Below are 27,237 nucleotides of genomic sequence, written 5' to 3' on the forward strand. Positions count from 1 at the left end.
CTGTGCCGGGCAGGGCTCCTCATGCAAGAAGGACTTGGCAGCTGTGAGGACATTTATTTAACAAGCAGGTAGATGGTGACTTCTCCAATACTTTGAACAAGTCTGTGGTGTAATGTTCTTAAGATGATCCTCACCTTGGTCCTCACTTTTGGTACCTCCCTGGCTATTAAATTCCTTCAGCAATTATTAGACCAGAAATAAGGGGAAATGCTAATGCCCTTCACTCACCACAGCTGTGAGCTGAGCAGTGGATGTGGTATGAGCAATGGAGTGCAGTGCTTTACATTCAGGTGATGTTATTAGTTTGGTGTGTGATTTGTGGTTATATGTGCCATTCTAGTTTAATATGGCATTCAGCATCTGGGAAGAACACAAATAAATTCCACTGCCCTCTCATCATCCCCTTTGCTTCATGAACACCTTCCCTCTGTCCCTCTGTAGAATCTGCAAATGGTTCCATGTAGGGGCTGTTACAAGGGCTCCTGTGCCCTCCCATCCAAGATGTAGAGCTGGGGGCTGGCACCAACTGGGAGCAAAGGCTTTGTGTCTGCTGACCCCGGGGAGGTGACAGCACGAGGGCTGTTTTGCTTTTCCAGCATGATAACAAACATCATTACCCTGTTATCTGCAGAGGAGAGTGATCGCTCGGCGTGTTTGCTGGGGAGGAGTGAGGCAAGGTCAGCTCTGTACTGTGGCTGGTGCCGGGTGCATGTAGGGCCACGAAAGCAGTGTCGCCTCCATGGTGGTGTTCAAACCCATGTGTTTGCTATCCTTTGGTGCAAATCTATCCTTCTTGTTGTCAGAGTTGGTTGGTGGAGCCAGGCTGGGAAGCATGGGGATGTTAGGGATGGTCATTGCTGCTCCTTTTGCCTCACCGGGGATGCAAAAGCATCCATGCAGCCTCTTGCAGAGCCTTGTTCACTTAAACCAAGCAAACCAATTCATTTCATTTAACTTTTAGGGACTATCTTTCTGCCTGCAATTACCACAGGGCAGCGGTAGGGTGGGAATAGCAGGGAATGTTTAAGCAAAGTGAATTGGGGAATTTGTAATTAACCAACTTGATTCCAAGGGTTAATGTTTCCCTAACCAGGGGGACAGAGAATATTGCATGACCTAAAGCCCCAGTCACAACCCAGTGATGATGCCCAGCTTGGAACTTACGTATTTACAGCAAATTCCTTATCTATAACTGGCATTGGAAGGAAAAAAGAGTAAATAAAGAATATCTGCAGTATTGTATCGCTGACTCTGTGACTCTCCCTGCAGACCTTGCCTGCCTGGTAATTATTAACTCTCACAAACAGAGCCCCTGCAGAACTGACTAAAATATGATGGTATTTCTCACATTAAAAATGCCCAGTGAATGTTTGACTCTGCTCAAAGAAAGAAATATCCACAGAGCTTCCTTAGCAACAACCCCAAGCTGCCCCCATTGCTCCTGCTCAAAACCCTGATGGAAGAGTTGCAGCACAGCCCCATACAAAACCCGCAGTTCCCTCTTCAGGTCATCTTGCGATGCTGTTATTTTTTGTTCTACTGTCCTCTAGTTCCCTTTCTCTCTCTGTTTTCTGTGGCTGGGCCACACTGACAAGGTCCAGCCGCTTGCTGGTTCTTGATAGCAAATGGACTTTAAACCCAACTCTTTGCCATGGATGCAAACAGTTCTGGAGTGTTTCCTGCGGTCCATGAGCTCAGTCCCTCTACCTGTTAGAAGCTAAAAAGCTGGCTTTAATGTATATAATAAACGACAGGCTTAAAAACTGTGCTTTAATAAAGAAATACAAATGACAATCTAAAAATGCGCTTTATTGGGCTGCTAATAATGACCGGCGGTGAGAGTGGAGGGGTGAGCAGTATAAGGAGCTCCTGGGAAGGGGCTTGGACACAGCCATCCCCTGTGCATCCCAGAAACCACACAGAAGACATCTGGAGCATCCGCATGGGCGGCTTGCCCACCCTTGCTGGGACCAGAGGACTTGGCAGTGAGCAGACCATCACCATTCAGCCTGGCACCCCAAACCCTGCTCTGGCGAGCTCATGTTTTGCATGTGTGTTTGGGAAATAAACGGGCAGGCACTGAGGAGTTCAAGTTTTGTATTCATATCAGTAGAACAGAGACTCTTCCCTTCCCCTGCCCGCTGATGCTCACTCACCCCAGCCCCTCACCCTCTCCAGTGCCTGGCGATGCCCGGCCAGATCCACACTGGAGTAAGTCAGACACCCGGGAACCTGATTTACGCTGATGTAGCCAGGATGGGAATCTGGCCTCACAAATAACCTTTCCCCTTGAGTGGGAAACAAAATACATCTCCTTGGTTTGGAGACCAGTATTCGTTTTAACGTGAACACAGAGCTCTGTCCCCCCATCACTAGCAGATGTCTTGCATACGAACTGCATTACCTATAAAGTCTGCTTACTCCAAGCAAATGTTTCTCAATCTTTTCTTTTCTTTTTACTTCAATTTGAAGTGAAAGGTACAGTATAGGATTCAAATGCTTTTGCATTACATGGGTTTCTGGCCACCTGAAAAACCCCACAGAAGAACAACTTCACAAACCTGAAAGGCCCGCTGCATCATTTTGCTGCATTTCATCCTGCCTGATGAACTTCCTTTTGATTTCCTCTTTACATGGCACTTAACTGTTGCTTATTTATTGTTATTTATTTAAAAAAGATAAAATTCATAGCTGCTGTTTCAGCTCTCACTTCGTGTCAGTTATTTCTACCCTGTGGATGTGTCGCACAGGCAGAAACATCAGGACATTGCCCAACAGGCAGAACTAGCTCAAAGAAAGAAGCAAACCTGAATGCCGAAGCACGACTTGGTGTTGTCCCAGCTCTTGCCTGCACCGAATGCTGGCTCCTGGGCTGCAGGAACAGAAATGTGGGCAGGAGACATCAGAGGTGACTGACAGAAGGATTCATAAGCCCAGATGTGTCACTGGCCTCCTTGCCGCCACCACCTCAATGGCACCTCTGACTTTTCTTTGGCTCAAAGATTTAACGTTAAGGCAAAAATAAGACACAGTGTAGAAGCTCCATCAAATCTTTGGCACAACAGCAACAACAACAACAACAAATTACTGTACACATGAGCTGAGAGGGTAACATTTCCCAGTTAAGCAAAGGGAAAAGTGCTAAATAAATTGCACGTACTAAAAGGTGGCTGGCTTAACAACAATAAGAAGCATCCCTGTCCTTTTTGTTTTGTTTCCTTCTTTTCCTTTTTTCCTTTCTGTTCCAGAGATTAAGAAAGTTCCTTGGCCAACTGTCATCTCGAAAAGGGGTTTCAGCAAAAAAGCCGCTTGCAGTCTTCATCTGGATCGTGCAACCTTTGCCAAGAACAGATGTAACTCTGGCTGGAAGCTCTTCTGAATCCTCCCTTCCTTGTTATTACTCCTGGAAAGAGAAAGATGCACCATCAGAACAGTGAACACATGGTGTCCCGGTGGCTCCTTGCACCGGCGACTGCCACTGACTCACACTGGGGTGTCCTCGGGGACCACTGGTCATGGGTATGAAGACCTTTAAGAGTTGGGCTTGCAGAGCAACCCCCTATAGGTGCCACAACAGTGGCCAGAGCACATAGAGAGCAGAGGGACTGGCAGAGAGAAGGGTGAGGAATGCTTAGAGAGGAAATAAAACAAGGTAATTAGGCTTGGGCTCCAGCTCCTGCCACAACTAGAAATGATGGCAAATACCTGCTTTTGGCAAGACCTGCAGCTTTTTGGGGTCTATTTTCAGCTTCAGAAGCTGATCTCAGAAAGCAAAGGAGTTGTGACAAGTGGATTTGTGCAGGAGATGGGGTTTATGTCTGTATTTTAGTTATCCCATTTGCTTTTCTGCACGGCTGGCTTCTAGCCTTCTCAGCGACCTGTTCCTTGTGCCTGTGATCCCCCTGTGAGTCATGGCCATGGCAGATGTACTGGGATAACAGCATTTGGCTACAGAGTATTATGGCCATGTCCATTGGAAAATGCGCAACTCCAAAGCACAGAAGCTCCAGGCAGGGGAAAACCTCATCTAAGTCCCTTTTAACATCAAAATAAGCTCTGTGAATATCCCACAAACAGTCGTTAGTGTAGTTCAAAACAGAGTAAAATCCTCAGGGCCTGCTCTTTCATGAGATCACATCTCCGTTGTCCAAACTGCCTTCATCACGTGGGCTCCTAAATCCTTCTTTAAGTAAGTTAGAATTAGAAACTTGGAAACGAGATCCTATTTGCGGAGTCCAACCACTGTTTCTCGCTTTTTGCCAGTGGATTTAAGAGGGTGCAGCACGGCCTCTGAAGGTCCCTTGGACATGGTCATCAATTCCCTGGACAGATCAGCCATCCTTCTGACAGTCTTAAAAAGGTCAAACTCCTTAAAGCTTGGCCTGAAAAACATTTTTTCCTGATTCTGTTTTGTTTCTGTACTGTCTCTCCTTTTCCATGACTGTAGATGGTAACATTAAGGTATAAAATATTACTAACTGATGCCTATTTTATGGTTTTATTTATTTGATTACTATCATTAGGGAGATAACCATCACAGCTGAGCATCCATGCCAAGCAAAGGGGCAGGCAGGCCCAAAATCCACCTTGCCATCCCTTCCTGCAAAGCGCAGACACTGGGAAGCACGGGATTGCCCCAGGACCATCAGGATTTCCCTCAATATTAGTACTGAAAGGGCCCAGGTCAACCTCCATGCAAGAAATGCTGGTCTCTGCTGGACCCTGGACTCCTGGAGTTGGGGTCAGCACATCCGGATACATGGAAGAGGCATTTGGCCATTCAGATCTGCTGGAGGACAGGATGAAGCCTTGGGCTGGCTGCATCCCAGAGCATCCCAGCAATAGTAAAGTCCCTGGATAAACGTCACTGCACTGGTCCCAGCCCACATCAATTCCTCTCCTACGTAAGCACTAATGAACTCTTCACATCTGGCACACACCGAATCTGAAAACAGAGCTCATTATTGCAATTATTATCAATAAGGAGGCACCTCTGCTGACTGTAAGACACTACCTAGTGCTGCTTGGAGCAGGAAAACGCATAAACTATTGCCCTAATCAAGGCTTTAATTGGGATTTGGGATTTTGAATAAATGAGGTTTAGGTGGGAGAACGACAAGCAGCCTTGTGTATCGCAAATGTTTCTGTTTCTGTTCGGAGACCCCTGAAATTATTTTCCAATAAATAATATATATTAATAACCTGTCATAGAAAAAGTCAGTGGTTTAATTTATCCCACATGGAAAGAAAATGTAAAAGAAGAAAAAGGAGGGAAGAAATGACCACTATCATTAATATTAAAAGACAGTAGAGAGACAAATCCCCCCTGTTCCTGTCTGGAACAGCAGTCTTAGCAAGCAAAACCTTTTCCACTGCAGGAATGACTTACCCAGCAATAGCTGCCTCATGCCCTAAGCCAAAGCCATCGGAGTTACAGGGCCCTTGGTCTCCTCTCTTGTGCCTTTGGTACTCTTTAAAGTGCTGAACAAATAGGACCTGAGGTTGCAGTTAACACCTGCATTTGTTCAGCGAGACTCTACCCTTTAGCTCAAGGTGCTCGATGCTGATAAAAAGCATAAGTGGGTTTTTGGAAGCAAGATGGTTTTAGGAAGAGGAGCCTCAGTGGCAGGTCTCTGCTCTGCAGACTTTGCAATTGGGGAAGATCAGCCATGGAGGGGCAAGAGGGAATATGTACAAACCAGCCAAGGGCAGGTAAAGGCAATCATGCCATACCTTCCAGGTGAATGGAATAGAAAGCGAATAGAGACATCCCTCTGCAACAAGGGATGGAGCTCAGCAGACCTTGTTGGCACCACTTGGCTGGTCCTGAGGCTCTGCCCAATGCTAGCCATGGGTTATGTTAGGTTATGTTAGGTGGGAACTGGCTCCTTTCTTTCACCCTCCACCCTTTTCCATTCCAGCCAGGAGTGTTGAAGACAGATTTATTAACCAGGGTCTGCTTTAAACTAATAATATCAGAAGTCCCATGGCTTTTGAATTTGACAACTGGCCCAATGACCTTGGTGAGTTTGCAGAATCCCGGAGCATTTCAATCTCTATAAATCAAAGCACTTCTGGAATTGAGTCAGCCTTTGTTCCAGGGCTTCTCCTGTCTCTTCTACTCACATTTTCCTTTTGCTGTAGTTACCTGATATCGGTGGGGCGGATCTTACCCTATTCTTGGTAATACCCTCGCTACAAAGGGAACGGAGCTTACGCTGGGACCCTGCTCCCACTGTGAGAGTGAATCCCAGGCCCCAGCCTTTGCATGCTGCGATGTGGCTGCTCCAACACCCCCTAAAGCAAAGGGGGTTTTGGGGTGCTGTTGTGCAACACTGGGATCCCACACTACACCCCTTTTGCAAGGAAAAGCTTTCAGCCCTTCTGTTTGGGGTACTGATGCTCAATCCCCAAACAGGCCAACATAGGGTGTGCAGTGCCCTCGGGGATGCATGTAGCTGCAGATGCCTCCCTGCCCAGCACTGGGTGAACAAAGAATCATAGAATAGTTCGGGTTGAAAAGGACCTTGTCATGAGCTCTTAGCCTGACACCCGTGTCCCATTTGCAATTGCTGTTTCGGATTGCAGGGACATATAAAACACAAGGGATAAGCACAGGAATCCACTACAACTCTTGCACATCCTCACTACCCCCTCACCACCTCATTTTTGAGCAGGTCTGTTCCCTGGGTGTGGAATCCTTCAATCCCTTTGGGGCAGGGATAACTCATGGCCAGGCAGGTTGGGCCCCCCCCGCAGGGATGCTGCTGTCCCACTGTCCTGCAGGCAGACGGACGGCTCCAAAGTGGGACACTGCTCTCCTGTGGTCCAGCTCCTCCCCGGGGCCCGTGGAGCTGGCGGCCGTGGGGAAGCAGACTGGCTGGCTGCCCGCTCGCGCCTGCAAGTCCTAGCAGGGAAATGAAGCTATTTTTAAAGAGGAACCTCTGCTAAGTCGAACTGCAGGGAAAGGGAGGTCGAACCTCATTATCAGACCCCCCCCTCTCCCCACACAGGACAGGAAGCCGCAAGAAAGAAACGTCGTGCAGATCATCAAGATTTTTTACTGTGCTGGCTCTGAATGTGTTCTAATAATCAATATCAGATGATCAATAACAGCAAGCCCCGGCAGCCAGGATCATCTGCTCAAGCCAGGGGGTGGGAGCTGTGGCTTTATCTTGGGGCTCTGTCTAAATAAATCAGGAGTCATGATACCGTGTTATCGAAAAAATATGCTCCAAGCGAATAGTTTCAGTGCCATACAAATCAAGCCTGCCACTTCCATTTCTCTTCTATAACATGAAGCTTTAACTCGGTCACTCCTGCAAGTAAATATGCCTGCAGAACGCCCTCCTTTGAATTTTCCAATGGCAAAAAGTGTTACCTAAAGCAGGAGCTCTGCTTTTAGCAAAGTAACAACGAGGCGGCATCAAGGGATGGCAGAACACCACAATAACTGTTTTATATAATGCAATAATTACATACATAACACGAGCCATTTTAGCGCGGCAGCCTGCAACAAACAGAATGGCTTTTCATTCCATATATGCTCCTCTATCATTTAATTATCAGGGAATATATATATATGTATATATAAAGAGCATTTTTAATGTTTAATTCCTTGCGTCTGTGTGCATCCACACACACAGGCACCAACCCAAGAAGCTAAATTCCAGCCGAAAACTTTTATTGAGCTCCAACTGCTCGCCTGTTATTCATAACCCAGTTTCCTCTCTCACAAAGAGACCTTTCGCATGGTTTGGGGTTTTTTTTTTCAGTGTGTGTGTGTGTGTGTGTTATTTTTTTTCCCTTCTGCCTCGCTAACAGCTGCTCGCAGTGTTGTATCCTGAGTGATGATGAGGTTCTGAAAGTGTTTTTTTGGAACAGATGGCCAGGAGAGAGCTGGGGAATGTGCCAGCAGCGAGCTGGGGAATGCGCCAAGTCCTGCAGTGACTGAGTACTCCGGGTTCCAGCTCGCGTGCCTTTCCCCTGCCCTCTGCCCCAAGTGGCGCCAGCAGGACTTCCCAGCTCGCGCTCTGAACATCTGGAGTCTGCGACTGCCAGAAGAGCCTGGACGGGGGGAGGATGAGGAGAAAAAAATCCCTCACCCATCGCTCCCCGCTCCGGCTTAACTCCCATGGCCGCGGCGATGTTGCTGCCTAGCACGAGGGCTAAGTGCTAAGCAAACAGGGGAAAGGAAGGCAAAGAAAATGAACCTTGCCATGGGAGACTGAGGTGGGCTTTTTTAGCACCCGGGGGGGGGGGTCTGCTCAGTGCTGGGTGCTGCGAGTGTTGTATAATGTATTAGCAGCCGGATCCTGCTCTGTAAAGGGCTGTGGTTGTGCTGCCTGGATCCTGTGAGATGTGGGGGGCTGCAGTGCACAGCTCTGCACCCACAGAATTACCAGCGTCCAGGGAGAGGACCCGGCCATACACCCTAAAGCCCCAACCTTACCCTCAGCCATCATGCTGCCTTCCTGCAGGGCATCAGAGTTTGGCTCTGCTGGGAAAAGGCTATAAAAGGAGACTGTGCAAACAGCAGGCTGGACCCAAAACCCTACAAAATCTGTGTGAGGCTTTCAAGTAATGTCCTGCCACTCAGGATCATGTCCCATGCAGAAACAGGGTACACCAGGGAGGCAGAAGTGGGGCACACCATGGATGAAGAACTTGAACTCCCCTTTCTGATTCACCTCTTTTCCCTGTTGTGCCCTCAGCGCTGCTGGAGGATGCTCCTGGCTGGAGCCAAGGGCAGGTCCCCCTCTCTTCCCAGGACATCAGTGTGACCCCAGCAGGACTCAGGGCTCTGCTGAGGGTGTCACAATCCACATGTCCAACGTGGTGTGACTGGGCAAGGTAAAGGGCAAGGCTTAGTTCAGATCATTTGTATAATCAAGCCAAAGGGAGCTTTAAAAAATGAAGACTATCATCAGAATTCACCACCCCCATGCAGCTTCTTGTTTTTAAAGGAAAAGGCATTTGAAGACCTTCAATTACCCCCTTTGCTGCTTGTAAATGAGATCTCCCATCACCAAACACCTTTGGTCAAGTCTCAATTGCAACTAAAATCACCATATAACTATAGTTAGGGCTGGAAGGGAGGCTTTTTCCCCCTCTAGTTAAGTTTGAAAGGCTAAACCCAACTTTTCTAATTAACAAAATGAAGTGGAAAGGGGGGGCAGAAAAACACCCATTAGATTTCATATTGCAACAGCAAAGTCTGAACAACAACCTAATATTACGGACAGCAGATAATCTGCCCTCAAAAACAAAGCAAAAGGAGAAGCACAATCCAGCAAAGGCAACATCTGGAAGCCCTGCCTGCCAAAACAAACTCCAACCAGCTACTTTTTTGTGTGAAAAGCTCACGGTGCCATAGCACATTGCAATCAGGGAGCTGAGAGAGTGAGTGATAAAGGCAGAGACACAATAAAATGGAGATGACAGGAGATAAGGGTGCTGTGGACCCAGCAGTAGAGCTCAAGGAGCAGAGGTCTGTGCTTGGGCTTGCTGTGATTCTTTTAAGAGAGGTTAAAAAAGGAAACCCCCGAAACGACACCACCACAAATACAACCACCACCCCAAGGTCGGTAACTCAGAGGAACTGCTCAGTGAGCAGTGGTTTGGGAGAACTGATTAAAAACACACACAGCTTAGAAAAAACGTGCCGATTTCCAAATGAATGAGGGCGCGGTGATTTGGGGCCAAGGCATTGTATCCTCATCCAGCTGCCCATGTGAGACCCCCCAGGAGAGACATCCCTTCACATCACCTGATATCCAGAGCTTGGATCTTCCCTGCATAGCCATACCGGATCTATGATTTCCCTCTGGCAATGGCATTTCCCTCCCATGTGCTCATGATGCCATTGAGTTGCTTGGCTCCAGGAGAAAGGGAGACACCAAGATGAATCCTCCCAACACAGGCTTTGCATCCCCATTCCTGTCTACCGGGAATTACTGGTGTTACTCAGTGGTACCTACTGGGTTTGGCTTCATCATCAGCTGAGTGTGCTCTTGCCATCACCTGAGCAAATACAGCTGGAAATAAAATGACACCTATCAGCCAGGGGAATCCACAGGCTCTTGAACCGCCCTAAACTTTCCCAAATAGCAGAAATACATTTGCAAGATGCTTTCCAGAAAGAAAAGCAAGGCAGAGCAGTGACCAAGACCTCAGGTACAAAGCCCAGCCTTCTTTTTGGAGAGGGCCTCTGGTGAAGGGTTGGGGAGGGTGTCCTCCAAGAACATGGAGAAAAGGCAGATTCTGTCCTAGTGATGCTGTTTCTGTGGGTCGGTGGTGGCCCATTGGGAGGCAGGATGTGCCGATGCCCCGTGAGGGTTTCATTGTTCACTTGCTCTTGATGGGCTTGGGGCTTTTCTCCATGCATCTGCTCCAGAGCAAACTTTAGAGAACAAATGCCATAAATGGAAGGCTTTTAATTCTTAATATATTTTTTTTCATTAAGGATGGGCCCAGCCCTAACCCTCAGATGTGAACACTCTGGGATTTGGAGCCATTTGAAATCTGGCTCTGAATTTTCTGTCTTTAAGCTTGTGCTGGTTTACATAAGCTAAGACAATGGGTCTCAGCCCATTGGGCACTCAAAGCCTGAAGACCAGCCCAGAAACCTGCTGAAGCCCCAGGAAGGATGGTCATTCTGTTCTTCCCCCCTGTCTTGACTTGGGGAGGGGACCCAAGACCCCACTAGCAATCTGCTGAAGCCCCAAAAAGGATGCTTATCCTCTTCTTCTCTCCTATCTTGGCTTGGGGGGACCCAAGACCCAACTCTCATGTTGCCCTAGGGTTGGTGGCATCACATCGGCGTTCCTGGGACACCGCTGCTTGTGGCACTATGGACCCACCAATGAATTCCCAGTTTCAGGCCATGACCAGGAGCTCCCCCTGCACTTCCCAGTTTCAGCCAGTGCTGTCGGCTGTGGTCGAGGGGTACTGCATCTCTGCCTGGCACTGCTGCTCCAGGGGCATAAATACAGGCCATGACAGCGAGAGGAAGCGACAGGGAGTGTGCTATTGTGTTTATTTATAAACTAAATTGCTGTAGGATGATTTGTTGGGCTAACAAGGAGGAAAAGTGAGGAAACCTGCCCGAATTGGAGGCAGATCTTAACGACACCGGGGAAGGAGCCTGCTCTCCGGCTCAGCTGCCCATTCATCCATTAAAATCCTGCTGATTTATTATCCCGCCTGACAAGCAAGCCCAGAAAGCAGGGGGAAGTTCAAGTCAAGTTTACAAAACTCTTTTTGTCATAAAAGCCTGAACAAAGACATCAATCACTCCTTTAATTCACCCATGTCACTCTCCGAGAGGAAAACTGGCAGAGCGCTCCGCTTCCTTCTCCCGCCGCTTGACGATGATTTCACCTAATTGGTTCAGTGTTAAGTAACCTAAAGGAATGCGGGGCGTAATTAGATTTAACGTTGTTTCCTCAAGATACCCACATGTCCTTTAGGTCATACATCTTACTAATGTGTTTATACACACAACGTCTCCATTAGCTACTTTTTTGTTGTCGTCGGGCGATTTTTCTCGGAGATAAGTGTTAGATTAAGCAAAACAGAAAACACAGGCGGGCGATCGTGTTTTTATGGGCTCCAAAAGGCAACTCAAGGTTGGTTTGGCTTAACAACTAACAGCCCCAAGATGACTCTAATAGGATCACGCTCATGTTTAAACACATGATGGACCACTAACGAGAGGAAGAGCCCAGCGCGGAGGACGGGGACGAGAGAAAAGCTTTTGATTAGAGAGGAATGCAGTTATTACAAGATCAGACAGATGGAGGAGAAAAAGCAAGAGGGAAAGGCAAGGGATGAAAAAACCCAGGAAATTTTCAAGAGATTGGAAAAGGAAGGAAGCCCCTTTGGATTCCTTCTTTTTTTTTTCCCTTTTTTTCCCCCTTTTGTAACTTTTCCCATTATTTGGGGGGCGGTGGGGGGAGGCCGTAACATACCTTCCTTTTTTTAGATCTTCCTTCTGCTTGTAAGGTCCTAGTGCACTGCTCCACGCATTCAGAGAAGCTCATGTTACTGTGATCAGCACTGTAATCCAGGTCTGCTAGTCTGGCCAGGGAAAGGATATAGTTACAGGCTATTCTCAAGATGGCCAGTTTGGACAACTTTTGACCATAAGAATAGCAGGGAACCTAGAAAGGGTAACAGGGAAAAAAAGAAGAATTAATTAAAAATTAGGCCAGATAAACAAAACATCTTGCTTGAAAAGCATGACAAAACAACTGTAGGTTATTTTCTTAGCAGTTTTTAACATAAATAGGAACTCCAGCGATAAAAGGCCATATGGTCCCAACAGGTTTTTAAGAAGAACTCCCCCGCTGCTCTCCATGGGGATGAAAGCAGCACGAAGCCTCTTGATTTCAGCAGGGCAGTTCTGCTTAAAATGTGATGGCAGGATACGGCCTGGGATGTCTGCCTGCTGCTCAGGCTGCTTCTCAGAGGCCCTGTTTTTCTCAGGAATCTGCAATCCCCATGCCACCCAGTTATTCATCTTGAGTAACTTACTCCCTGCTAGTAGCTCCAATGCCATCTTGCAGAATAAGGCACTAAGGGGGGTACGAGCAAATATATCACAACCTGGTGGTTTTGTGCTCAAATAGCATTGCTCATGACTTCCAGCCCGTGCAAAACCACAACGCTGTTGTATGAGCAGGACCCGGAGGCTGTAATTCCTACCTGCCGAAACACCCTATCACGGTACCTCACCTCCCAGAAGAGACCAAACCAGAGCCTGGTTCAGGGCCCTGGCCACATCTTATGCAATTTATTTCTTTACCCTTGAAGATTCCTAGTGTAATGTGAAACGTTCAAACAATTCAAACTAAACAGTATATGCCTAAATAACTGAGCAGCATACGTTTCCTGCTGCACAAGGTTTGATTTCTTTTCGATCGTGATCCACCAAAACACTACGTATAGGCTCAATTTTGCACACACAACTTCAATGTGTCCAGCTTAAAGAGGGATAGAGGGATCTTCTTCTGAGTTCAATAGGCTTAGGGCCCCGTTTGCTAGTTTGAAAAATTGCTAAAGGTCATTCAGCCTTTAATGCACAGGAGTCTATTGCCTACGGGAAACTGGAGCCGGGCATTTATCTGAAATCCATCCTAGCCACTCACGTTGTCTGACCGCCTGTCCATCCTAAGTTTTCATACTACATCAATCACTGGAATGCCTCAGTGTCCCTCTACCATCTGCCTCCATACCAGTCTCCATCCTCCTCATCCCTCTAGGGTGTCATGCTCTGCTTAGGGTTGGAGATCTTTTAATGCTTCTTGCCATGCTCATGCCTCAGCTTCTCTTTTCTCCAATATACTCCTCAGGTACTCTGCCAGGCTCCAACGAACCTCAGCTCCACGACCTCAGCTAGATGTGCCTTCCCCGTATCTAACAATCCAAGATAGATGTTTTTTGCCCATGAATTTGGTCTGGTAAGCTGAACCCCTGTCAATTTTGAGCACTCACAAGATTCTTTTGCAAAGTTTTCTCCTCAGCCCTCTTTTTGCTTATTTTGAACTTGGCTCCTACTGTCTTCACCTGAAGCCCCCCAGTTGCTGTACTAGAATAGAGGACAACAGACTTTTATTCACCTCTATTGTGACACACATTTTTTGTCCTCCATCATCCCTTCAGCCTCTTTTCCAGGAGAAAAAGATCAAACCTCCTTAGCAGATGGGTGTGTGGAAGCCATCCCATACCTTTGATGGCCCTTGCTACTCTTCCTTGAACCTTTCCTAGTCTTTTTGGAGCTCAGAGGATCAGAGCAATGCAAGGTATTCATGTTGTGAATGCTCTGAGGATGCATCTATCTAACAGATGCTTTCGTTCTCTGTTTTGTTTAATATTCCTTTTCTCATAACTCCTGATTTGATTTGTGACCACTGCCAGGCGTTGACCTGAGACTTCTGTTGAACCATATCTACAGAAACCCTGAGGTCTCTCTTCTCTGAGATAACGCTCAGCTCAGGGTCTGTCACTGCATGTGTGGAATCTGTTTTTTCCCATGTGCATCACTTTATCTACATCATTGTATTTATTTAATCTGCCATATTATTACCTAGTCACTCAGAGTCATAAAGTCGCTCTGTAATTCTTCTTATCTTTGCTACCTTTAGCAAATAGCAGTACCTTTTGGTAGAGTATTGCCAGCAAACTTCCCATTGCACTGCTCACCCACCTTCCCAGGTCATTTACAAACACACTCAGCAGCACAGCTCACACAGTCACCATTTCAGGTAGTGGGACCTTTGAGGACTCCAACCCAACTCTCTGCTTGAAGCAGAGCTAGGTAGGAGTAAGAACCCAGTTTGTCTGCTTGTGATGTTCCCCTTCACAGGAACTGGCCCTTTTTCCCTTCCCTTCATTCCCTGCCTGTCCACCAATCACTAACCCACACTCCTGTCCAAGATGCTCAGTTTCTTCAAACACTCCTAGGGAGGAGCTCTGCTATAATGCTTATGGAAATCCAAACCAACTACAATTGGTTGGATCATCCTTATCCACGTGGATTTTAACGCTGTTGACACTATGGGCCAATTGGCTTGTATGATACAGCTGAGGTGCCCAGCAGTATCCAACCTCTCTAGAAGCAAGCCAAAAAGCTTCAAAGGGCCTTTTCTTATACATACAATGTGCTACTGATACCCCTGAGGAGGCAATGAATCATAGAATCACAGAATCATAGAATAGTTTGGGTTGGAAAGGACATGTGAAGATCATCTAGTCCAAACCCTCCCTGCAATGAGCAGGAACACTGTAGGGAATCTATTTATTCCCTGGGAATACCCAGTGTCAGTGCTGCATTCGGCTTGGGTGGCAGTTGTATGGAGCAGAAACTTCTCTGCCCAAAAGGGACAGAGCAACGTCCACGTCCCTCTTGCTGGAAACAGCACCATGTGTCCCATGGGGTTCAAGATACACCCTGTAAGACCCTCTTTGCAAAGCTGACAGTCAAGGAAAAGGCAAGGCCCCATCTCTCCATAGTGAATCAGAGGGGTGGCTGGAAATGGCTGGAGTCCATTTCCATGGACATGATGGGAAGGGGCACAAAGGGCCCCTTTTTGACAGACAAGATCTCTCTTTAAATCCCCATCTTCACTTCTTTGCCAGCATGATTCACTCACCAACTGTGCTTGCCCTCAGACCGTAATACCTGGCCCCCAGATGCAACAGAGAGTTATTTTGAAAGCAAGAGCTTCAGGCAGCAGGAACACCCAATGTAACAGTGGAGATCCCAGATCAAACAGCAGCGTGAAAGAACAAAGCAAGATGGAAACTGAAATGGAAGGATTCAGTGAAATGTGGGAATAATTTCAGAATTAGAGCAAGAAGGAAGTTAAATCGAGTGGAAGAAAAATAGACCACGAAATCTTTGAGGCTGATGCAGAGACGCTGTCCAGTTACAACACAAGAAGGCAGGCAAATGTCTTTTTCCCCTCATCTGTTTTGCTCTTTTGTGTTATAAAAAAACACAAAAAAAAAACCCAACCCAAAAAAGAAGAAGAAGGAACAAAATAAAACACAAACTGTTCTGTAGGATGTTTGCTACGAATTGCAAGAAATATCTCAGTGCTAACACAGCTGACAAAGCCCTTGACTGGGATTACACAACACTTTTCCAACATGCTGCAGCAAAGTCCAAACTGGAGCTGCCCCATACATCCATGGGAAGAGCAGCTCAGATACCACCGTGATGGGTGCGGGGCACCGACATTAGGAGATAAGAGTTTTTGCCATGGTAACAGTGTTAGAATAACTATTTCATCGGAACCCTCCCTGTCTTGGCTCAGCTCCTGCCATTTTAATGTTTCCTTTTGAATTAAACATGGGAAATTGAGAGAGGAATGAGCCACTTTTAGTTCAGATCCAGATCCAAAGCTTCCCAAAGCGGGGGGGGGGGTGGTGGTAGTATAAGAAAGTGAACTTTGGTTTCATCCCTTCTTTAACATAAAGCCAGCGGGGAAGAGGAGACAGATTTGCACAAGCTGGAGTGAAGGGTATCGATGACATACCTGGATGCCAAGAAAATCCAACCCAAACCAGAGCGAACATCTTAGAAATAGGAAAAAAGCCTGATGCTGGTGTGGCCATGCAGGTGTAACCCTCCCAGCTCCCATGGGGTCTGTACTACACAGATTTTCATCAGGAGGTAATGTGAGCAGGCATCCATCATGCTCCTGAGCACCAAGCCCTTTCCTTCCATCACCTTCTTGCTCATCACGCCTGAGATGAATAGACATCAGTGCTTTGGTGGGAGAGCTACGAAGACGGGAGCTGAGCAGATCCATTCAGAGCCCGAGGGAAGCAGGGGAGAGCTCAAGTTCCCATGCAGTTAATGAAAATCCCTTATCTGACCCCACTGATTTCTGCCGAGCGGCAGCGCAGCTCACCATCTATCCTGCAATATTTGCAGCGATTAAAAGGAATTAGGAAGGAACTGCAACTGAAATTTCACACCGATCCGAAGGAATGCAGCTGTCTGCTAGAAAGCAAAGGATGCTGGCACCATCCTCAGCTTTGGGAGATCAGCATAATAGTGGGCTGGGACCAGCAGCAACCAGGGCTGCAGCCAAAGGATGTCTGTTGGTTGTGTCCGTGAAGGGCTTTGCAGAGTCTCACGGGTCTTATCAGCGATCCCCAGGCTGGCAGGGGCTGAAGATGAACACTCTTGAGACATATTCCTGTGCAGAAAAGCCTTTCTTTGTGAGGAAGATAGGACAGGATGTGACCTAACAGGTCTTTTTTATCCTTGACATCTGTGATTCAGAAACAGCACTGTTGGAAGACCAAAGATGCTCCCTTCGAAGTCCATGGGAAGTCTGCTGCACACTTGACTGGAGCAGTGCTCGGCTCACTGCCAGCCCTCTTGAGGGTCACTATCATCCACTAGTGACACGCTCTTGGAGCTGCTTCACACCCAGGGCACAGGAAAGGAAACAGTGGGATAAGGTTGGGGAGCAACTAGAGAAAAAGATGGGTGAGAGGGTGCAATAACCACCCCTGCCATATGAAGGTGCAGGGTTTGTCGACCATGATGGATCTATGGGGAACAACCAGAGGTATACCATGGACTTTAGGTGCATTAAGCCAGTTTGCACCACTGAGCTTCTGGCTGGGTAGCTCTGTCCTTATCAGTAAGATACAATTTCTACATCCACTCTGCATGAATATTTTGAAAGAAAGAAGGGTGTTGGATGCTGGGGGTCCAGACCTCTTTGTTATTGTGCTAGAAACAGGACTTTGCAGCTCAGACTTGCACAGATCCCTTCCACACGAAAGTCACACAGGGCAGAATCGGCCCTCCTGGGTACAGCAGAGAAGACAGGGTGGCTCCAAGGTGGAGAAATGTCTGTGTTTGCGAGGCAACGTAAGTTAAGCCTTCCTGACAGCTAGCTCCTCCACAACATGCCATAATAAGTTGCTGAAATTACCTGTCTGCTAATTCATCTGGTTTATTTTTATGCTGGGAGTCAAAACACATCAGCCTCCCCCTCTGGAGAGCATCTGGCTGCCTCTTCCCTACGTCTGAACACCATACAACTGCACTGTCTCATTGTTTGTGCTGCGCCTCCTGCCAAAAATATTTCCAGAAGGTTCATACAAATGTCCAGTGCTTAATAGTTCTGGCTTTCACACATCCCTCCTTCCACTCTGGAGTGAGTCAGATGTTTCCTGGGGTTAAGGCTCCTCAGGGGAAAGGCAGCAGGACGGCTGGTGTTCCCTGTGCACAGGGGAAACCTCCTTCTCACCACCTAAGGTATCTCCATGGCTGGTGTATGCAGAACTACTGTGAAGAGGAGGGGAAGTTGTGGATGCCCCATCATTGGAAGTGTTCAAGACTAGATAGGGCTTTGTGCAACCTGGTCTAGTGAAAGATGGGCCTATAGTGTGGGGTTATACTAAATGATTTTTAAGGCCCCTCCCAACTCAAACCAGTCTGTGATTCTATCAGCCTTAACTAGCTGAAGGCCTTGTCCAGAAGATCATCATCTGTGTTGCATTGTGGAGCATGTTTGGGAAGGGTTTAGAGCCAGCCTTTTTCATTCCACCCAGTTCTGGATGGAGAAGTTCCTACTTCTGAAGTTCCTTCTTCTTGGGGGACCCGATGGTTGATGGGCTTGTTGGTGTGTTCAGATTCACCAGCAAGGGACTTGGCTTCCCTACCTTGCTCTTGACAGCTACATGCTCAGAGTCTTCCTAACATCCCAGATGGGGTGATGATTATTTGTACACTGTTTGATGGAAAAGCCTGCAAGCATTGCTGGGATGTCCTTTCCCAGTTCTGCCAGATCCCTTCAGTGCAGATGGTTATCAGTGAGTGGATATGGTGATTGCAGTAACGGCATCATGGAAGCAGACAGTTTCCATGGTGTGCCTGAACTTAGGACCCAGAAGAACCACAATGTGCTGTTCAGAGCCACCAAGCAACTTGCAGCTACTACACAGGCAGCTTTGCTGCCTGCACTACTACTCCCAAGTGCAGCAGCAGAAGGTGCTGCATGGCCCTGGTCCCCAAACACCCCTCCTCCTGCCCATGGCACAGCAGCAACCAGCTTCCACCAGTGGCTCCTCCATGCCATTGGTGCTCAGTACACCAAACTGGACCTCTGGGGCAGCACAACACAGGTTTGAACCCAGCAAGGCCAGATCCTGCTTTGTAGATAAATGGCATGGTTCTCAGGGGAGTGCTTTTGGAGAAGGGCCCCATGGAATCACACAGTCCATTTGGGTTGGAAGGTACTTTTAAAGGTCATCTAGTCCAACCCCCCCTGCAGTGAGCAGGGGCATCTTCAGCTAGATCAAGCTGCTCAGAGCCCTGTCCAACCTGGCCTTGAACACTGACAGGGATGGGGCATCTACCACCTCTCTGGGCAACCTGTTCCAGTGCCTCACCACCTTCATCGCAAAGAATTTCTTCCTTATATCTAGTGTAAATCTACTTTCTTTTATTTTAAACCATTACTCCTTGACCCATCACAACAGGCCCTACTAAAAAGTCCCTCCCCATCTCTCTTATAAGCCCCTTTTAAGTACCGAAAGTCTGCAGTGAGGTCTCCCTGGAGCCTTCTCTTCTCCAGGCTGAACCACCTCAACTCTCTCAGCCTTTCCTCATAGGAGAGGTGCTCCATCCCTCTGATCACTTTTGTGGCCCTCACTCCTCTGGACCCTCTTCAACAGCTCCATGTCTTTCCCATGCTGAGGACTCCAGAGCTGGATGCAGTACTCCAGGTGGGGTCTCACCAGAGCAAAGGGGCAGAATCACCTCCCTCGACCATCACAGTGTCAGATGCTCCTCTGTTCCTGCCAGCGATAGGCAGCTATTTCATACCATGGGCATGTGGGGCTTTTGCTTCTCTGTCACCGGACTGCAGCAGTGGGGAACGGGCAGCCCTGTTCTAGCCAAGCAATCACAGCAGCTTCAAAGAAAGCCTCATCCCTGCCTCGCCACAGGCAGCGGAGCATCCAGCCAGGGACCAAACCTAGCTTCCAAATGCCAACAGGAACAAAAGCAGCATCTCTCAGGCAAGAGCACTAGTCCCAACCCAGGCGCCTTCGCCTCTTGGGTGGGTCCACGCTGTCAAATAACCCAGCTCTCGGTTCCCTCCCAGCTCCTGGCTCCCCCATCGCTCACATTGCAAAAACATGAGTTCACTCCTTGGAGCGAATGAATTGGCTTCCTCCAAACAAAACCTAGGTGTGGTGCTGGGTGAGTTCACCCCAGGGATCTCTTCCAAATGGCAATCTGGTTAATGCTGCCCCAGCACTGGCTCCGCTTCATTTTGGACAGTCCTCCTGCACTGTCCCCAGATGTTTTGCACCATCAAACCGTCCTGCAGATCCTCAGAGCATGCAACACACACTGTTAGTATCATGCATGAAAAACACCACGTTGCTGGGCTGCAGCAAAGCTCTTATTGCAGGCTCTTTGAACCACCTCCCAGAACAAATGACTACACAGAGGACTACTGCAGTATCACAGGAGAAACCACAGGGCCACTGGGCATCTCCTCTAGAAGGGGCTATCCTTAAGCACTATAGTGGGGAAACACTTTGAGTGACATTTTAGTAGTGGTCACCTCCATCTCTGAGGTCCAATGGGTCCAATTCATATGGGGAATAGGCCAACAAGCCCCACCAGAGCTAACGGCATTACACCAACAGCTTGGTCTTGGTGATTTTTTAGTCACCAGCCACTGCTGGACACCACAGGGGTTTCCACTCTCTTTCTATCACTGCTTTGACCCAGGGGTTGCCCCAAGCCCATGGCCAGCTGCAAGGAGCACAACCTTCCCACCGTACAGATGTGGCTCTGCTTGCATCCCTGCATCCCTGCTTGGCACAAGGGACAGTGCAAACTGCGACCGGGGTGGGATATATCACTTTGTGAACAGAAGGAGATGCAGGAAGGGAACAAAGAGCCTGAGGGAATCTGCTGCAAGCTACCATAAAGTGTCCCACCTCCCCACCACAGCCCAGAGAGGAATTTGAGAGCGGATTAAGGCAGGGAGCAGAGGCTGGATTCAAAGCCCGACAGAGAAAAGCAGGCTCTTTCCTCTGATTTCAGCAGGAGCCGTAAGAAAACACAGAGGTTAACTCGGGGTGGCTGCAGCAGGCAGAGCAAATACCTCCCGACAGGAGCGGGATTTGTAGCAGAGGATAAAATCAGTTAGGCAGCAGCCAGGGGAGCAAACAAACCCCGTTCTTGGTGACACACAGTCATTGTTTTCAGGATTTTTGTCCTTTTGTCTGGTTTCTCCCTTATTTTCTCACCCCTTGTGTTGCTTCAGGCCACTATTTTGTCATCTTCTTTAGCTGTTGAATCACAGTGCCACTCAGTTCTTCCCCAACCAGGCTCTAAATAATCCTAAGCATCACTCTGGACTGGCTGAAACCACCAAGAAGCTCCAGTTAACGCTGTGCTGTTTGATGATGATGTACAGTGGTGGCACCACGCACTGTAAGCAACATGTAGAGGATGCTCCTGAAGCCCAGCAGCATCTCTCCAACTGCCACCATGGAACGGGGCCAAACCTTCCTGCTGTCACCCCCAGGGAGCTCAGTGGGAGGTTTGTCTTTAGGACCTGTGTTTGAAGGCATCATAAGGTTTCCTGCTGGTGGGATCATGGGGGGATGAATCATTGGGAAGAGGGCTGGGAGGTGTCATCAGGTGACGGAGAAAAGCTCTCAGCCTCCCTACCACGCAGTAAGGACACGCCAGCGACACTGGTCCCATACAGTGTCCCGCCTGCAGAGGTGACAAACCACAGCCGCCTTTGGGATGACACACAAAGAGGAAAAGCACGTAACGATGCATCCCCAGAATAGTCACAGCCTCCACTGGCTTGTGGCTAAGGCATTGCTCAAGGCCCTGCCTGACTTGTCCCTTCAAAACCCTGCAGACAGCTTGCCCCCATGCCACCCCACAGCAACGCAACCTTCTCCCATAGCCTTGAGGCTGCCGCTCCTCATGTCCCACCATGCTCCCAATGGGAGCAAGCGGGGTCTTCTCTGCACTGATTTAACAAGCCACAGCAGCCACGTGCATGCTGGCAGCAAAGAGTGAAAGGATGCTAGCGGGGGGGAAAAAACCTCCACTCCAGCAGCTAAAAAGCCCTATAAAACCCTAAAATATCCCCAGAACCCACATGAGTGCAGAGAGTGAGGCTGTCAGCTGCTAAGGCAGAGAGAGCGCTGGTAATGCAGTGGTGAAAAGATTTAGAGAAAAGTCAATATACTTCAAGGGAAAATAAATGTCTGTGGACACATTTGCTCCCGGCACAGAGTCGAGCTTGCTGTGGCTCCATGCTTTTCTGTCTTGAGGAGGAGTTGGACAGCAGTGCTCCCTTAGAGAAACCAGATGTGCAACCCTAGGCAGGCTCCACATCAGGAAGGCTACTGTGGTTGTCTCTGTCCATCGAGGGAGAGTTTGCTGCCACCTTAGGGTCTGTCAGCACAGCTGAGAAGCTCGATCACACCCCCTGTGAGTGCAATGGACTGGTGGGAGTTGGTTTGCTTGGGTGCCCACTACAGCCCAACAGTGGAGAGCACTATGTCCTCCTGGCCAAAGCCTCCAGGAGCAAACTGGTGGCTAAGTCAACGCTGTAATAACTGTTCAGATGGTTCCGTTTCACACTTGGGATGTGTTGGAGTAAGCAACTCTTGTTGCCAAAAGGAATTTGCAAACAAAGAATGGAGCCAGTGTTGCTGGCAACCATGGCCCAGCCTGGGTAGCAGTTGCTCTGCAGATGTGCAGTGGTGGCATCACATCTTGACTCTTCCGAACAGTTGCACTGCTTCATGAACTGGAACATCCACAGAGGCACTTCAGATGGAGGAGGAGATGACCTTGGGCTCTTGTGAACTCATTGCTGCATCTCTTCATCAGAGATGTTTGGGTTCGTTGACCACCCGCAACAGCAATGAGAGGAAGAGAAAAAGGATGGAAATGACAACCCACCCTGTCACTTATGGGGGGTCCTGGCGCAGCTGGGACAGTGCAAGAACCCACTGACCAGCACTTACCAAGGCATCTGAGGGCAGACCAGTGCTCCAGGTAGGAGCTGCCCAGTCATGGGGACAGGAGGGGCACCCAGAAAGGCGGCAGCAGAGGGAGAGCAAAGTATAGCAGAAGGATCTCCACCACCTCAAAGTGGTTTAGAGCAGGTGAGTGTTTCCCATGGGCAACTACTCTATTAGCCTCAGTGGAAGGATCACATGGACAAACGATGCTTTGTGGACTGAGGGGGGGGAAATCTCTTCCAGACTGAGCACTTACAAGTGCCAAGACTAAGGGGAAGAAGCTGTATCTCAGAGGCATCTACTCTTCAATCTCACTTCAGTGTTACGGACCTATGGTGGAGGCAGCAGCTTAATACAGAGAGAGGGAGAGAAATCCTCATTCCTGGTGGCCATAACGCCAAGGGACAAGCACAACAGCAATGACACATCTCTCCCAACAGCAGCCAGCTTCCTGTCTACCTCCCACCTCTGAGGTGGCCCTGGCCTTGGAGGTGAGCCGGGGACAGCTTAGTGCTCAGGGACACAGCTGGATTAGCCTCTCCTTGTATGAAACAACTGTGGCTGGCTCTTCCTCCACCAAGAACTGGGGGAAAAAAAAAAGGAAAACAACACCCCTTCCTGCCATCTGGATTGCTAGCCGACACAAGCCGAAACATGTGTGCCATATGTACACAGCTGCGCAGCGCAGGGATGCCGCTGTCAGCCCATCTGCCCCGCATGCTGCGTGCCAGTCACTCGCCCTGGGGTGGGCTGCAGAGATGGGGAGGGTGTCCTGCATGGCTTTCCCTTGTCCTCCTCCTCGCCAGGCACGGATGGGCTCCCTACGGCTTGCCAATCCTGCAAGCACTGGGGTGTTATCCCATGCATGCCAGCAAGGATGGGCATCTCCAGTCCCACGCATTCAAACAGGGTGGGGAAAGGGATGACACCTGCATGGGTGCTGGGTACCAGTGGCTGAGTGGGGCTCCTGCTTCCAGCGGCTCCACATCCAGCACCCAATCCCTTCCCAAAGGGGCCGGAGCTGCCTGTGTGCAAGCTCTCCTGTGCTCCTCGCCTGCCTGTCTGCAGGGAGGTATCAGTTTCAGTGCCTCAGGAAAAGCCTCCCAGCTGCTTAAGGGCCTGATATGTGATGACAAGGAGGGGACGGAGGACTAACTGAGGAACAAGAAGTAAACCGAGGTCTGTGGCTGTCGGCACACGGCGGTTGCCTCCTGCATGGGGCTCAAGGCCTTTTGTATGCTCAGAGATGTGAAAAGCTGGTGCTTACCCAAAGCAAGAGAAAGCCTCCCTATTGCACTTCCCTCCTGCAACACCTCTCTGTCCTCCTGCTTCCCGCTGACCAAGACATGACAGAACGCAACGTCCTCTCTTCTGATCCAAATTGCTCCTCAAAACCCTTTCCGCCAGCACCGGTGTGAATGATTTGAGTGACAAGCCAGTGCCGTGCGTATGTTCCATGAAGCTGACTGTCACCTGATGTCACGTACAGCACCAAGCATGCCGCTGGCAGCCCAACAAGAAATGAATACAAATGTCATCCAATGATGGTCAGAACAGCCAGCCCACCCCTCAGCAAATTGCTAGGAAAACCTTGCAGCAAGTGTTTCCTGAAGAATGATTCCTTTCTCTCTGCAGAGCGAATACAGCTCTGCCAGTATGTTCCTGTGCTGACCCTGGAGACCGGCTTTCATGGGAGGAGAGGACAACAACTTGTTCTCCAGGCTCTTTGTGCTCCCAGCTGAGTCCAAGGCTGAAATGATTTATGGAGGCAGGGCCAAGGCCAGGAATCTGAGGCTTTTCAAGAGTTGCCCATTTCCCAAAAGAGTGCTGCTTTAATTTGTTGCTTGCCTGACTTCTGCTTGAGGCTCAGCCTAGAACAAGATTGCCAGTGATTTGGGAAATCAGTGCTACTTCCCCTTGCGGTTTTGGTGGTGTAGATGTCTGTCCACGGAGAATTAGGCTGACACTTCCAAGCGTGTTACACACAGTTGCCAAACAACCAAGATATGGAAGCAGCTTAAAGAAACAAGATATATCAAGTCTGGAGTTTGCATCTACAAGGGACGGCCTCTCAGCACCAGAGGGACAGCATCCAGCACAGGCTGGATTACCATGATTATAAGAGAAGCTGTCAGATCCTACCACCGTGCGGTGATTTAAAATGCTCTGATTTAGATGCTCATCGGCAATTCCCTTCTGACATACAGCCCCAGTCTTAGCTGAGGTTGGGGCTGGAAGTCTGTTCGCAGTACATACAGGGAAGGATTAACTCTTAGGGTGCAGCTACCCAACGCACAGCAGTCACTGAGAGCAGCATCACGCAGGAGAGAGGAACATGCAGAGTTCCTCTAAGCTGGAAACAGGATTAAGTCTTAAAGTCCATTGGGGAATGGGTTGGATAAGTAATGTCTGAAAGACGGTAGCCAAAAGCCTGGGTGTTTGAGACCCCCTGCAAGACTGTGCTGCTCCCACTGGGCTGGAGGGACCATCCTGATAGAGGTGATGCTCAGCATTACTGACCATCAGACTCATCTGCAGCTCACAGCCTCCAAGTCCTGTGCACCTCCTCCTGCCTACACACCTGGGATAGTCCCATCAGCACACTGGAAAGGCAGAAAAGCCGGGACAGCTGGGCCTGCACGGTATGACAGCACATCTTTGTCTATCAGTGAGCTGTTATAGGGAGCTCACACACAGAAGGAAGCACAGGGCTGAGTACTGGGGCCAGGGCGCTGATTTATCCTTGTGGGGACGATACAAGAACCTTGTGGCTTCTCCAGATCTCTCCTCACCTTCCACATGTCGGGGAGGTGATGGAAGGGTTTTGTCCAGAACCTTAATTTACCTTTCAGAAGGTCCATGCTGCCAGTGAGAACATGTCTATTACCCTTCACAGGAGACCATGAGCATTTTCAAGACCTCTCAACAAGAAAGCCCAGCACTGTACATACTTCAAGCACATACTACTGTAAAAACTATGGGAAACTAACTGGCAGGGGACCACAACTGAACTCTGCTATCACTGGCAGAATAGGACACACAGAAAGTTTCAGAGGTGGCTGCAGGAACCTCAAGGTTCCCTGAGGGGCCACGCACCCTACACAAAAGTCAACGGGAGCTTGCCGCTGCCCGAATTCCAGGTGATCCCTTTGAGTGAGCCCACCCCAGCTGGAGAGCTGCAAGTACATGTGCTCTTGGTACCACAGCATCACCCGGCTCGCAGCTTGGCCAAGTGCCTCTCTCCACCCGCTGCTTTCACTCGGAGGGCTTCCTCTGTTTTGTTTCATTTCCCACCCCTCCATGCAGTTCTCTCTCCGAGATGATGGGGGGGAAGTCCAAAAGTTCCTAACTGCAAGCAAATTAAAAGCCCTTATTTATTTATCTTGAGTGTTAGCATACTTGTAGGGCTGGTACTTCCAGGCATTTTGAACCGACTTCCCCTTCTGTCAGGCGTCCACTCCGGACTCCTACCTTTAACCCACCCTGACCTCAGGGCAGAGCAGCCGCCGAAAGGGAAAGCGCGGGGGGAGCTATTTGCCCAGCGATGCCCTGCGCCATCCCCGCACCCATTACGCGCCTGTTCCGCGGGGTGCGGGCGGCAGGTACCTGCTTCCGCAGCGCCTCGAAGGCGGCGCTGATGGTGTGGACGCGGGTCCTCTCCCGGGCGTTGGCCAACAGCCGCCGCGTCTGCTGCAGGGCTTTGATCTCCGGCGAGACTCCGGACGCCTCGCCCGGCCGCGGGCGCGGGGAGGCGGCGGGCGGCGGCGGCGGTGGCGGCGGCGGCGGCGGGGCGGCGGGGAAGGCGCTGGCGGCGATCGCGGTGCTGCGCGGCTGCCAGGCGGGCGGCGGTGCGGCGGCGGCGGGGGGCGGCGGGGGGTGGTTGTGGTGCGGGGCGCGGAGCCCCGTCCTCCTCCCGCTCAGCACTTTGAGCTCCACGCGGAAACTTTTGCAGCCGTGCTTGCGCCGCAGCCGCCGCAGCCCCCCGAGCTCGGCGGGGCACAGGCGCGGCCAGGGCTCGCCTTCGGTCAGCGGCGTGCTCCGCATGGCGCGGAGCGCTACGCGGGTGCGCTCAGCGCCGGCCGCTCTGCTGCTCCGCTCCCGTTGCTGCTGCTGCTGCTGCTGTTGCTGCCGCCCCGCTGCTGCCCATCTGCGCCGCAGCGGGCTCCGTCCGTGTGTCCGTGTGTCCGTGTGTCCGCGGCTCCCCGCAGCCTGCCTCCCAGCGCCGGCAGCCGGCCCGCCGCGCCGATGAGCGGCTTTAAAGAAACAGGAAGGCTGGGCTTTTTTTTTTTTTTTCTCTTCCCAAAACAGCTGTGCTGCCAATCTCCTTTGTTCATCCCCCCCCACACTCCCCCCTTTCCCTCCCCTCCCACCCCACTCCCACTTTCTTCTTTAATCTCGCTCTTCCATGCGATGGAAGAGAAATCCTGCCCCCCGGAGACTCGCCGCGACCCACCGTGTGCGTTGGCCCCCCCTTCACCCCCCCCGCGCTTTGCCTCCCCAGGGAAATCCGTGATTTGCTTTGGTTTCCAACCCTTCTTCATCTGGCTTCTCCCCTCCTATCGCTCGTTTCCCCCCATCAAGATCCTCATCTGCGAGGTGGGGGGTGCCTGACTTCACGTTGCCTTCCTAAATGTGCCTGGGAGCAGCGAGGGAAGCCGGCGGGATGGGGAGCCGGGGCAGCTCCAA

The 27,237-nt window shown here is 49.8% G+C and overlaps 1 protein-coding gene across 1 annotated transcript; it reads right to left on the reverse strand.

The window, feature by feature from the left end:
* Positions 1 to 1,788: 1,788 nt before the first annotated feature.
* ATOH8 (atonal bHLH transcription factor 8) lies at positions 1,789 to 27,237 on the reverse strand. The gene is made up of 4 exons (XM_030492912.1): positions 27,083 to 27,237; positions 26,158 to 26,804; positions 11,973 to 12,164; positions 1,789 to 3,403 (listed from the first exon to the last, which is right to left on the reverse strand). The coding sequence occupies exons 1-4, from the start codon at positions 27,090 to 27,092 to the stop codon at positions 3,398 to 3,400; spliced, it is 855 nt and encodes a 284-aa protein (XP_030348772.1). The 5' UTR covers positions 27,093 to 27,237; the 3' UTR covers positions 1,789 to 3,397.

The sequence above is a fragment of the Strigops habroptila genome, chromosome 7 (genome assembly GCF_004027225.2).
Source record: "Strigops habroptila isolate Jane chromosome 7, bStrHab1.2.pri, whole genome shotgun sequence".
Taxonomy (NCBI): Eukaryota; Metazoa; Chordata; class Aves; order Psittaciformes; family Psittacidae; genus Strigops; species Strigops habroptila.

Coding starts and splice junctions, on each gene's coding strand:
- ATOH8 (XM_030492912.1), bottom strand. Junction 12,165..26,157: donor TCGAGGCGCTGCGGAAGCAG/GTACCTGCCGCC, acceptor TACCCTTTCTAG/GTTCCCTGCTATTCTTATGG.